Here is a 14,698-nt window from a genome sequence, read left to right on the forward strand (position 1 = left end):
TTACGTGAAGGATGTCTGCCTCATTATAAACCTTGCTGGTTCTTCAAGATTTTCTGTAGTCTGGCTTTGCTGTGATTACTGGTGAAAACCTTTAATTACAGTATATAGTTTGTGCAGCTGCCTGGAAATTGGTCTCAGGGTCAGTGGCTCTTCCCGTTCCCCTCTCCCCATTCTTTTGAAGCAATATTGCTGAACTGAACCATTGTTCAGCTTGTGCTGTGCTCTGTCTGCTGCACAGTATGAATAGCTTCGCAATCACTCCAGCAATTGGTTCTTCAACTGCCTTTAGGTTGTCAATTGTAATTCATTGGCTCCAGGCACCTTTTCTCTTTTCATTCTCTTGAGGTCTTTTATTACTTAATTTGCAATAATATTAGGGAATGTCTTCTTCAGGCATGTCACTAAAGCCTAACTGATGATGAGGCCGGGGGTGAGTCTGACTTCCATACATTTGCTTGTTAAAACGTTTAAATATTTTCTTTATGACTTGTGCCCATCTGGCAGTATCATTTAAGGAATTTTGCTGATTCCTGAAGTCTTCTCTCTGTAGAATAATCTAAAGGATTCTCCTTAAGTTATTCTTCGTTATTTTGAGAAATTCCCAAAGATATCATTTTCGCTTTTATAATAAGAATTAATGTTTCATATCTTCTTCCCATATTATGCCATATATTCTTTGTATAATTTAAAAATGATAATTTTAAGTCTATTGACTCAAAAGTAATTAACTCAATGACAAGGGTTTCTGACTAGAAATCACCACCATCCATACTTTAGAATCTTTAAAGATCTATGTATACTCCCCAGGCATCTTTTCAGAGTTTACAAAAGAAAACAACCATACTTTTCATGGTGAGTTCTGATGATTCTGCATTACAGAATCATCAGGAAGCTTTATTTATTTACTTGCTTACCAGAGGGAAAGAGTAACCAAAGACACCTCTTGGTCTACTAAGAAAAAAATGTAGTGCATCTGTCTCAAATCCTTGGTTCTGGATGGAATCCAGCATATGAACCCCTTGTAGGAGTCTCGTCATCTGAGAGCAACTCAAAGTATTTTTAGGCAGACACTATGTAATAATCATAATGATAATAATTATCATAATGATAATAACTAACGCTTATTGTGCTTTTTATCTTCAAAGTACCTTACTGATGTTAACTGTGTGTCTATTTTCAAACTAATTTAACTCGACAAATGTTTTATTAACTTCGAAGCCATGGAATGTGTAACTGAGTTTTCATTTGCAAATGAAAAAAGTGAATAAATAAAAGGGAACAAGCATCAAAGAAATGAAAAGTTTGAACCATTATTAACTTTTGCCTTCAAATTTTATGTTTGTCCATTTGAGGATCTTGTGAACAGCATTCCTGATTACTTTTTTCTTCTCAAAATTCCTCTCAGAAAATAGAATATCTTGACTGAATAATATTCTTATATTTTCAAATAATTGTCTATATTTTAATGATAAGGAGCATATTTCATTGGCTAGCATCTCAAACTAATTTTTACTGTTTATATTTGTTGTATGGGAAACAGGCACATGATGAAGCCTTGTAGAATTGTAGTTCAAATGGTTTTAAAGCAGTAAATTCAGATTAATAAAAACAAATGAGATGTTTTAACTCATAATGTCATTTATTGCTGACACTAAGGAAGTCTTTTAAGCATTATTATAACACTTTATGCACAAATTCAAAGTATAATAATGAACCATAACTATTGAAGTCAGACTGATTTTATTCAAAACCAATTAATGGGTTTCTCTCTGGGCTTTCGGAAGCAGTATGTATTGAGAGAATATGAATGAATTTCACCCCTTAGTTATATATTCCAATTCTGCATGTTATAAAAACTAGTATTTGGTTACTACACAAGCTAAGTCTGGGAGATGAGAAGTCAAACCAGGTCCTCCACTTGGGTGGCAAAGACCCAGTCACTTGAGATATCTTAAAATCTCAATCTCGAGGGAAACATGAATAGTGAGTTTCAAGTGAGTGCAACTGAGGGAAGAAGGAGGAATCCAACAATGAAATATATTCATACCCAAGATGTGCGAGTTCCACTTGATCGCAGGAGGAATAAGAAACTGCCTGGTTTTTAACAAGGGTATCATGAAAGATTAGATAGGAGGCTTGCTCTTGGTGGTCTGTGTAAGTGGGAGGAAGGAGGAGATCTGGGGATGGGAACTTGAAGAAAGCACTGGAAGCATTCTTGGGGCACAGGAGAAGCAGGGGTGATGAAACAGCTGGATGTGGGAGAGAGAGAGGAAGAACTGACAGAGGTTTCAAGGCTTCCAACCTGTATATTAAATGCATATGAGTGAAGAAAAGGAATAAAAAATGTGAAAACCAGTAAGGGTTTGGTAAGAGACCAGGATGAATTCTTTCCAGACACTTGTTAACATATTATGCAACATATTATTACTCTACCTACATAACTTTTTGGATAAAATGGACCTTCTTTATGAAGCATACTTGTCAAAAGTGACTATATTCATTTCTGGTAGATACAGCACATTCTCATAATACTGTATTGCCTCATGGAAATAAGAAACACAGGCATTCAGGGGAAAAATGTCTCAAAGAATGCATAAAAGGAAAAGGTGAATGAATGTTAGCAAAATATTCTGCTTTGGTGTTTTCAATTGGAAAGTTGCTCTATAAAATATACTTATAGTGATATCTTTGGGACAAATGGATTGCCAATTCAACCCCACAGTTTAGTAAACATTTTTAAGAGATAAGAGTCATTTAGTGGAAAGCTGACTTCCCTATCCCCTTCTCTCTGCCTCCCCAAGATTTAGTGATAGCAGTGTGGAGTAGATCTGTAAGGAATGGATGAGAAGTATTTGTATGTCATATCTATTTACAATAAGTATATGTCCCATAAGGGAGTTTTCAAACTGCTCACACAATAGGTATGCACAATGCTGTATGTGAAAACAAATCAGTATTCTAAAATGCTGCCAAGACGCAGGTCATGATACTTGGGAAACTCATAAGATTTAAAGTAGATGACACTTTCCAGTGCTGATTCTGCAAACATGCATCTTTCTCCAAAGATGGAAAGTAAATTAACCTAAACATTTTATATGACATAAAGATTGATTTGCCTTATCTAATAAGAGTTTTGTCATGCAAAATAAAAGAAAGTACTGGTAACTTCACAGAGTTACCAGAAAAGATCTGACGTAATGTGCAGCAATTACAAATAAAAAATGTAACTACAGATTTACTATTTATGGCCACACACTGAAGAAAGGGAGATACAGTGCTTAAAGTAGAAATAAGCATTTAGAAATAATTATAACAAAATGTTATAGCTAAATGTCATAGGATCACAAAATTACCACGTTCCAGAAGATACTGATAGACTAAAATGTGAGAATTCAAGCTGGTCATGACACACTGAATGTATTATTCAAAAAATGATATGACCACAATAAGCCACAGTATGAAAAACCAATCACATTAATATCATTATAAAAATGCTTGTAAATATTCCTGTCACATTTATATTCCATTCTTTCTCAATGCAAACCAAATTCTGTGCATACCTGACAAACTGAATTAGAACTGTATGGCAATTGGGGGTATCCCGATCACAAATGTTAACTGTGATGCTGATACTCCACTTAAGCAGCCAACTGTGGTAGAGTGAAAGAGCCAACAGCCATCTGACCTCACAATTCCACTTCCACAATCTGCCTTACAGTGTTTGCATTTCTTAGCTAATAGCTGCTTTAACAAAAGTATTCAACAGAAAGTCAACATAGTGCTTCAGACTGAGAAAGCTCAATATGTCTGAACTAAGGATACAGGCAAAAGTAAAATCAGAGTGCTTCAGACATGAACTCTTTCTTCCAAGTTAACAAAATGTGCCAATTTAAAATGTGGAAATGCCAAATGCAATGAAAATAAGATTTCAAAAAGTCGGGAGGTAGGAGAACCACCTTTAGCAACTGTATAGAGGGCAAACAGGATTACGTGTATTAGCTACTCTATTAACTGAACTTCTCATGAAATGCTCCTGATCTATTAAGTAAGTTCAGAACTGAAGAATGCTCTCCTGCGGGAGTTGTAAAACAAATCAGATACAATTACAACGCCACACAAATGAAAAAACCAACCTACTCACTATTGAGATTATTCACTTCATAGTTCATCATTTAAATAAGACCAGAATTTTCCCTAACGTAGCAAGTAAGCCATCTGATATAATTACAGATTTTCCTATTGAAGTTTTCTATAGAGAAAAATAGTTGATAAGAGTAAATTCTGCAAAATGATGGTAACTACACCTCCCAAAGTGAACAGAGCAAACATCTGCTGCAAGAATCGCTTGGCTTCCAGACAGTATAGAGTGTTCTTTTTCCTAGTGTTTTGATTTTTTTTTAAACAAACAGTTTATTTGTTTAAAAAAAACAAAAACATGTTACAACAAACAAATCTCAAGACAGTAAATCTTAACATTCTAGTTTCAAGTATTCTGAACACAGACTGCTTGCTTCTGAGACGGCAGAAGCAAACTGATCAGGCACACTGCCCCGGGTCTGAGTCTCACAGGGATTTCCACCATTGTCTTTGTCTGTTAATGCAATACACCACACAAACATGGTTAACTCACAATAGGGAGAAGGCAAAAATACTAACTCCTGGAGGATTTTTATCTTATGCTGGAATACCAATGACAATTTCATTTTTCTCTTTCGGATTTCACAGGCTTCCACCTACTGCTGGGGTCCATATTCTGAAATCCTTTCTAAACAAATTAATTGGTCATGTTTTACTACAGCAACAGGACAAATAATCGTACATGTTTTTACATCATGTATGAAGCATATAAGAATTCCAATGAAGGAAGGGCAAGCAACAATAAGCATTTATGACTCATTGTCTTATCCTAACATTCTTAAGTGCCTTTTGGTAACCAACATGCATCTTTCTTGATATTTCTAATACCTGGAAATTTACAAAGTGTATGCAAATTAGCAGGTACAGGTAAGTAAAATGTTTATGAGCAATAGAACCCACAGCAAGAATGAATAATAAAAATGACTAGTTCCAAATGTATTTCAATTAACATGTGACTTTGCTCACTTTTCAATCTCTTATCCACTATTCTATCCATGCGCACTCCACATATTTTAAGGTTATTCCTTGCCAAACACTTGATAGTTGGTTTCACAACTAAATTTTTATGCTAACAACAGGAAACAGGTTTAATCTGTGAAACACTACTAGGAGTAGTTCAACAAGGCTTTTTAACTCATTCTTCGTAAGTTTCTCTGACATTAAGAAATGAGGAAAATAGAAAACATTTCTTTTTTGGTTCAAGCCCGAAACAAATGAGAGCACTTCATCTGCTTCCATAATCTCCAAAGACTATAATGGAATTTGCCCCTATACAAATGCAGCCTAAGACATTAATAATATGTACCTGTATGGTATTTGTTTATATCATCATCAAGAAAATACTTTCAAAACAGACTGCAAAAATGTCTTTCCAATACAAGCAAAATTTCTGAGAAAAGTGCCTGGTGCAAGAGCCTGGTGCCTCAAGTCCTTGCCTTGCATGTGCTGGGATCCCATACAGGCACCAGTTCATATCCCGGCTGCTCCAAATCCCTCCCAGCTGTCTGCTTGTGGCCCTGGAAAGCAGTCGAGGACGACACAAAGCCTTGGGACCCTGCACCCATGTGGGAGACCCAGAAAAAGTTCCTGGCTCCATTGGTGCAACTCTGGCCATGGGGCTACTTGGGGAATAAACCCACAGATGAAAGATGTTTCTATCTGTCTCTCCTTCTCTATGTAAATCTGCCTTTCCAATAAAATAAATCTTTGAAATTTTTCTTAAGGAAAGCAAATTTATAGATAATACAAATAAAACATAAAATCAAATTTCTCATATACTTCACGCTATATAAGTTTGAAATGATTTCCAAATCATATTTATGACTAAATTTATAACTCTTTATCTTAGTAAAGATAAGTCACAAAAGCAGGGAAGGGTATTGGCTATTTTCCTAGCAGAGATAGCCAGTTAACACACACAAGACCTCCGCAGAAGCCTTCACTGCAGAAAGCTTGCTATGTTCAAATACATTCAAACCTATAGAAGGTCAATGCAAATCACATGTTAGGCTTAAATAACACATTTGTCCCAATTATTTGTAGTTAACAGAAAAATAAATGGTTTTATAAACTTAAAAGTAAAAGAAAAGAATCACTTGAGATATTACTTGAGATATCTTGAAAAGCATGATTTGAAGTTTTACTGGTACTTGTGCCATATCTATCCAATATTAGAATATGTTAATATGAATTATATTTTATAGACATACCTGTTACTCATTTGTGGTCTGCAGTTTATGATTCACATATTTGCATTTTCTATACTGGCTTACTGTCTATCAGAATAACAATGTACTTTTAGCCAAGTGCTTTTTTTTTTAAACTTAGGAGACAGAGGAAGCCTTCTTCTTTTTTTTTTTTAAAAAAATTGGAAAGTCAGATATACAGAGAGCAGGAGAGACAGAGAGGATGAGCGTCCATCCAATGATTCACATTCCAAGCTGGAGCTGAGCCCATCCAAAGCCAGAAGCCTCTTCCAGGTCTCCCATGTGGGCACAGGGTCCCAAGGCTTCGGGCTGTCCTCGATGGCTTTCCCAGGCCACAGGCAGGGAGCTGGATGGGAAGCAGGGCTGCCGGGATTAGAACTGGCAGCCATATGGGATCCCGGCATGGACAAAGAGAGGATTTTAGCTGCTAGGCTCTTGCACTGGGCCCTCAGCCAAGTATTTTTACAATCATAATACTGCTAACTACCCATCATCACACACTATTATTCATTTTACAGGCAAAAAATCCGATGTTAAGAAGTTTGAAGATTCACCTAAGGTCCTTAGAACAGATCAGGAAGGCACCAGGGCTACAGTGCCTTTTGGAATTGGTTTTATTTGTATTTGAACTCTGTTTATTTTTTTAATTTACATATATTTTTTTATTGCATTTCATTTTATAACAACCTTTCCTAGGCTCTGATGTTCCCCCTTCCCCCTTCCCTTGCCCTCTCTGAACTCTGTTTAACAATTAAGTTTTCATCTTCATGTCTTCCACAAACTTAGGTGAAGACTCTACATACAGGTTACTTTTGCTAGTACTATAAACTTCAAAGCAAATTATCCAATTCAGTCCTACTCACATTATGAAAATAAACTGCATTACTCCACCTTTAGAGGAGAGTAGACAGGCACAGGGACAAAGCCATCTTCCATGGCTGCCCACTAAACGTGAAGATGGAGTGAGATGAGTGCTCGGCTCCTTTCTTCCTTTTAGACCAGACAGCAATGTCATTCCAATGAGTCACCTTATTCCACAATCACTTGAGGAAGCACACAACTTGAGGTTACAAGGATAAGTCACAAGGGTCAAGTTTTGATTTTCTGTACTTATAATAAATTCAAGCTTACATGTTGAAAATTGGTCCCATAGCTTATTACTTTAGTTCTATAAATCGGCTCAGCGGACGGAGTGCTATGCTAAATATTTGTCCAGAATTAGCCTTCTGCTTTCTTAGGACAGATACAAACTAAGAATGCAAGGGGGATGAAGAGTGGGTCCCTACGAGAATGTATTTGGTGGCATGCAACTTGCAAGAGAAGACATCAATTTCCAGCCTGGTTGATTATAGAAACAGACTCAACTGCTCTACTCCACACTGAGCAATTCAGAGACAAGAACATGCATTCAAGAGTAATGGATGCATGGTAATACCCACGACGCATTCCTTGCAAAGTCAGAGAGAAGGAAAATGAACTAAGTAAGTTAAAAAACGTTAACTAACTAGGCCTTGAGCCCTTCAACACAGATGACCAAAGTACCCAGACATGTCCTCGAACATTTGCTAATCAGGTACTAAATACTCTGTTCTCTTCAAGTAGGGTTAAGTCCGTAAAGAGGTCTTATTAGACAAGCGAGGTTTTCTTTGTCCTAAGAGGCCCAAGGCTCTATATTGAAAACAACATGACAGTGTATCCTTAACTGTACACATGGCAGCAAAAATCCAACAAAGTCGACAAAGAGTCACAGCAGGAATGAGACATACCTCTTGTACTGAGCGAGCTGCTGGCTTGTCCTGATGATTGGCCAGTATTAAAAATGGTAAAGTGCATAACTGTGGGTGCTGGAGAGCTGAGTGCAGTTCATTTCTAGCAGTTTCTAAGTCATCCTCTGAAGAGGCACTATCTAATACAAATATTACCCCTTGAGATCCTTGGTAGTAGCGGCTCCAGTACTTCCGGATATTATCGGCCCCTGTCAAAAATAAAACAGGTTTTCCTTTTTAAAAAATTAGCTTTCAGCAATTGAAAAGCATTCACAACAGCAATCCCTATTGGAATTCTATGTATCATTTAAAAGTTAAACACTAAACTCTGCACAGTGGATATCAGGAATTCAGAAAAAGCAGAGATGGTGATGGCTGAGAACAAATGAAGCATCAGAACCTACAGGTGGACGTGGCTTGCAATGAGAAAACAAGAGTGTAGGTCCTGCTTCACGACCTGCCTATCAAAACATGTGAGAGGGAACAGGACATCAACTGAGATTTAAACCCAGAAAAATATTCACAGACTTCACTGAGTAACACTAAGTGAAACTCATTCTGTAAACTGAGTGTGAACTTAGCTCAGAAAGCAGCATGACTCAGATGCTCAACAAAGGCTTCTTCCCATTCACATTGGTATGGTGATATTTTCTAAGACAGCTGTACCAAGGTTTTATTGTATTTCCCCAAAGTGCATGTGTTGGAAATTCAATTTGCAAATCCACACGTTAATGGTGTTGGGAGGTCGAGGTCTTTGGGAAATAATGAGGTCAGATAAGGTCAGGAATGTGGGGAAGCCCAGCCTGGGACTACTGCCTCTGAAAGATGAGGAAGAGATAAATCCGCTTGCACATCCCCAGTCTCTCGCCACATGCTGTCTTCTGCCACATGACGCAGCAAGAACACCCTCTTAGACGAGACACCCTGATTTCAGACTTTTCAGGCTACAGAACTGTAAAAACAATATATTTTTTTTAAAAAAAGAAATGTCCTACTCTGTGATATTCAGGACACAGTAAAGGGAATGGGCTAGCTGATCTGAAAGCCTTGTTTAATCCCAACTAGAGTTATTAGCCACAAAGCATTTAGGTACCAAGGTGCTAGACTCACAAATAACTCAACTTTGGTCTTTGTTAAATTTGTTTAAATCCATTGGGGAGATAACTCACAGGGAGGAGTAACATTCACAGCCTCCTTGAGAAAAGATGCTTCCAGAACACAAGTGGAGCCTTTCCTCAGCCAGCACCCCTCCTATTCCTCTTTGCATTTCCAGTAACCAGCACAGTGTAGCCTGAAGGCCATTCCAGGAGGGAAGAAAAGGAACAAATATCTAGTCCAATCCTTCGAGGAAACTGACTTGAAACAAGTGAACTGAGTAGTTCTCAATCATGACAACTCATAAGTTAGATCAACCTGTGAGATAGTGATGACTTGCTCAGGAGAATACAAGGGCATTTATGATCATATCATGAAGAATGATATTATTACTTTGGCTCACGGTATCTATTCACCAGAGCTGTTGGAGGGGCAAGAGCTATATTTTGGAATATCAAATAAAAACTTGATCTAAGGAATATTAACAATGAACTACATATGATTAAGCCCTCACCAGTTAATAACTGTGTTAATAACTGTGTCTCATTTGACTAATCCTCCATCTACAGGCACCAGCATCTGATATGGGCACCAGTTCATATCCCAGCTGTTCCACTTCCTATCCACTTTCCTGTTTATGGCCTTGGAACGAAGTAGAGCACAGCCCAGAGCCTTAGAATCCAGCACCCACGGGGGAGACCTAGCAGAAGATCCTGATTCCTATCTCCTGGCTTTGGATCACTCAGTTCTGGCTGTTGAGGCCACTTGGGGAGTGAATCAACAAATGGATGATTCTTCTGTCTCTCCTCCTTTCTGTAAATCTGCCTTTCCAACAAAAATAAATACACCTTTAAAAAAATAACTGTTTCAGGCATTTATTGAATAGTTACTTCCTATGTTCAACACACTGTGCCAAGTGCTAGGAATATGCACAGTGAGGACCAGAGTTGGCCTGCCAGGCTGGCAACAGCCACTTGTGTGCATTTTTTCCCAATTCTGTGATCAGTCACATCATATTGATGGCTTGAAATCTGCCAGGATGGGAACAGTTTCAGCATTGAAATCTTCAAACATTTTCTTTTCTTTTTTTTTTTTCAATTGGAAAGTCAGATATACAGAGAGGAGGAGAAACAGAGAGGAAGGTCTTCCGTCCGATGATTCACTCCCCAAGTGAGTGCAACAGCCAATGCTATGCCGATCCAAAGCCAGGAGCCAGGAACTTCTTCCGGGTCTCCCACAAGGGTGCAGGGTCCCAAGGCTTTGGGCCATCCTCGACTGCTTTCCCTGGCCACAAGCAGGGAGCTAGATGGGAAGTGGAGCAGCCGGGATTAGAACCGGCGCCCATATGGGATCCCTGTGTGTTCAAGGCGGGGACCTTAGCCGCTAGGCCACACCGCCGGGCCCAAAACATTGTATTTTCATCAGGGTTTTCTCGCATTGAGTCAAAACCCCCCTTTATGACACCAACAAGCTCAATTTAAAGTTGATGATAGATTACAATAATCACTGTCACACAGGCACTCACTGGGTATTCTGGGAAGAAGTCATCAGCATCTCACCCAACATGGATCAAAAAAGTATTAACAGTGTTAAGTGATTCCTATATTCCAGGCATAGTGCTAAGCACTGAAAAAAAAAAAATGAGCCCATAAAATTCATATAAATCAAAAGAAAGGCTTTGATTGACTCAGAATTTGAAACTAATTTCAGATCCTAAAAGTTGGGATATGTACCACAATGCTACACTTTAACAACAAAAAAAGTCAAGGACATCTTAAGTTGCATTTAAATACACAACAGCAATGAGAAATGAGGTAGGTTAGTATGTGTCAAGCTGGAGTTCAGAAAAACAGAAACACAACCAAAATACAGAGGACATTTAAGTTGACTATCATTTACTACAGAGAACTCATTGTATAAGTGAGAGTGGAACCAAGGAAACAACAGGCGTATTCAAACGGAACATCTCAGGTCAGGTTCCCTGGGAGAACTGCCTGACTGAGATGGCATTTCTTGGGCACCTCATTATCAACAGATGCTATCAGCAGAAATGGGGGGGATGGTTTGGGGGCAACAAGCAAACTAGAATAGAAGAAACTAAGAAAGTATATGGTTTCAGAAATTTAGCCTCAGCTTATTCCCTGGAGGAACTCTACAATGTGGGTTAAACCACAGAAGTTGTCCAGTCCAGAGACAAGCGGACTGGGCTATTTCACCCTGTATAGTCATTGGCTATGAGCCACCTCTGGGGAGCAAGTGGGGGGTTGGGGCCTGATCTCATAATCTCCCAAACATATTTGGTTGAGGCAATTACTGTCAGCCAAGAGCAGGCCTCTGGAGAAGGGTACAGGTGTGAGTCATTAGCAGCCAATATTTGCAGCAGCTGGGAGATGGATGCAGTGGCCCAGTAAAGAAGATCTGGGTAAGATACCAACAGCATCTGCTACAAGCTACATTCAGACACCATCCATATGCTAGAGGCTCATCCATAAGCTTGAGGGACAAATGGGGAATCACAGTTACCTAGTGGTAAATATTTAAAGCAACAGAAACGTTGAATGCATAAGTATCCATTTGTAAGATCACTATAGATGTTACTAACAGATATGTAACACAAAATGTTCCCATAATATGAGCAATGTGAAATGCAAGCTTTATTATAAATTCCATAGTCATATAAAGCTTACAATTTTACTGATTTTGTATCAATTGCAAATTGATCGAGTAGATATTGTTATCACTTTTATTTTATCTATAAGGAAATGAAGACACAAAAATTTCATATTATTTGCCCAAAGTGACACACATAAACATGCAATCAGCTCCAACGCACTCAAAATGTTGGAATTGATGACCAGAACTGAGAAGGCTAAAGAAAGAACTCTATTATCACATAAACTAGAGGGGAAGAGAAATGGAACCAGTTGGAACAAAAAAGATAGCCAAGTACCTAGGCTTTTACTAATGCCCAGTATGGGAATATGTCCAGGAAAATTGCTCAACTAGTTAGTTCCGTGAAGTTATTATATACCTATCCCATACAAATCACTAAGCTAGGGCTTAAAGAGGTATTTAGAAAACTACTATTCCTGTTAATTCAGACCCTCAAATCCTGGAAAGCAACAGTAATTACAACAAGGCCTGTAAATCCATCACAGGGAACAAATATGGCCACACATTAGATGATGTTCAGGGAATCAAGAATAAAGAGAAGAATATTAGTTGAATATTTTAATTGAACTTCTCCATTAGAAACACATGGGACTCACTGGAAATCCATCTCATGTGGTTGTCTTTTTCAATGAGAAATTACATTTTCATTTGCCACATTTAAAAATATGTAAGGCGCCTGAAAATAGTGAGACAAAATGGCAATAAATCTAATGACAACACTGCTGGATGAAGAAAAATGCTCTAGCTTCAAAGAATGTCCCTTATATGACATAGGAATAATGTTATTAATAATCCAAGGATCTTTTCCTTTAACCTTATGCTACAGTCTTCTGTGTAGTACTGGCACTTCTAACATTTAATACGAATATAGCTTGGAGTTCTAAAGTTCATTTTCAGTCTCTTGAACAACGGTCTCAGCATCAGCGTAACTCAGACTGGGACCAAAGAAACCAGCAAAGAGGTGAAGAGTGGTATACAGTTGTTTAGTTGGGAGTTTAGTCATCAGACTAAAATGAGAAGTGGCTGTGTCATGACCCAGCCGCCAGATACCTTGAGGCATCAGCTTAATTTGGAAGGCTAAGGACACCTGTTTAGTGGTAGGCTCCAAACATTCCTAACCTACAAATCAAATCCGAAAGGAGTGACACAGGACACAGCATCCTGCAGAAGTGTGAGGTCACTCTAGTTCTAATGACCCAAAATTGTGTGTTCTGTGTCATTTAAACCACGAATGTTATATATAAAATGGTCAAACATCCTACTCAAACTGGTCTAGGTGTATGCTTAGGTTAAAAAAAAGGCAGTAGTTTTAACACTCAGGAGGTTGGGTGAAGAGTGTTGCCAAATGTCCTGAGTACACAAGGATACCTGAAGAAGGACCCCTAGAAAATCTCAGAGTTCATTCTGGCAGCCAAAAGAATGAAGTACTACCATCCAAACAGAGGAACAGGTATGCATTCAGCACCATGACTGAGACACTGCCTGGGGCACCCATATCCCATACACACTCTGCTTCCAGCTCCACCTTCTTACCTTCTTTTAATGCATACACCCTAGGAGGCAACAAGTGATGGCTTGAGGACCTGAGTCCTTGTTTCCCACAGGAAAAACCCAGACTCATTGCTGGCAGCTATGGGCATGTGGAGAATAAACTAGCAGCGGGATGGTCTGTCTGTTTCTCTCTATCTCCCTGCCACCTCTTCTACTAACCTTCCTCTCCTTCCATTTCAAATAAAATAAACATTTAGAAAGAGTAAAGGGAGATGACAGAAGCCTGACAAGTCCTCTTTCTATAAGTTCCCATCCAGGCCACACTAGGAATGTTAACAATATTCAACATTCATTAATCCACTCATCTAACAAAAATTTGCTGAATCCATTGGCATCATCCTAGCTGCTAGGAATATAGCAGTCAACAGAACATTTTAGCTTTTCTATCATTCACAGAAGAGCCAGCCCATGAATATAGAAGTGAAAAGTTTCAGGTACTCATCCTTTCAGCTTCGCACTGTGGCAGCATGGACACAGGAATCAGTTCTGGCCACCTAAATCTACAGAGCTTCTTGAAAACACTTGGCTCTTCAGCTCTCTCTTTGTGTCTGTATTTTCACTGGGGGACAGAGTGATGATGCTTTGCACAGCATCACCCAAGCAGCAACCTTGAAGGAGACATAGCTACACACCGAGGATGCCAGAACATGAAGACAGACTACATCCTTGAGACACTGCTCAGTGGCAGAACCAGCCACCAACTTTATAAGGACTGCCTATGCGAGCACAGCAGATATTTATTGTTCAAATCAACTTTAGAAGCCTATTTTGTCACAAACAGTCAAAGAGATGTTAATATCCTTCATGTGAAATTAAAGTTCCTTAAAAGAGTGGTTCTTGAAAAGATGAGCCCAGGGAATTAGGAATAGCAATTTCAGGGATCAACATTAAAGAAACACAACTACTCAAAGTTACCTGTACAGAAATCTACTTTTTATATTCATTGTGCAACTGAAACATGCTGTGATGAATATTCTATATCTGCACTTTCTAATATGGTTGACACTAGCCACAGGTGGTCAGTGGGTACTTGGAATGTGGCTGGTACAAATAAGAGTCCAAATTGTCAACTGAACTTAGTTTAAAATGCCACACATGCCTAGTGGCTACTGGATTGGACAGTATTTTCAATAACAGATTGTTGACGCAAGACTGCTGGAAACCACAGATAGGAGCAGCTGCAGAGGTCTAGCACTGTCTGTGCGAGGAAGCACACAGAACCTCCCTGACCCAGGAGGGCCTTGCCATTCCCCAGTCCTGAGATCCTGT

The 14,698-nt window shown here is 38.8% G+C and overlaps 1 protein-coding gene across 2 annotated transcripts in view; it reads right to left on the minus strand.

Annotated features, from left to right (window-relative positions):
• Positions 1-14,698, minus strand: part of ARL15 (ADP ribosylation factor like GTPase 15) — a 399,440-nt gene that overhangs the window by 207,483 nt on the left and 177,259 nt on the right. For both annotated transcript variants that reach the window (XM_040977531.1, XM_040977532.1), the window contains exon 4: positions 8,111-8,319. In XM_040977531.1, coding sequence (XP_040833465.1) covers positions 8,111-8,319 — 209 coding nt within the window. The remainder of the gene's footprint in view (positions 1-8,110; positions 8,320-14,698) is intronic.

Source organism: Ochotona curzoniae, unplaced genomic scaffold (genome assembly GCF_017591425.1).
Source record: "Ochotona curzoniae isolate NIBS_2020 unplaced genomic scaffold, NIBS_Ocur_1.0 contig_2754, whole genome shotgun sequence".
Taxonomy (NCBI): domain Eukaryota; kingdom Metazoa; phylum Chordata; class Mammalia; order Lagomorpha; family Ochotonidae; genus Ochotona; species Ochotona curzoniae.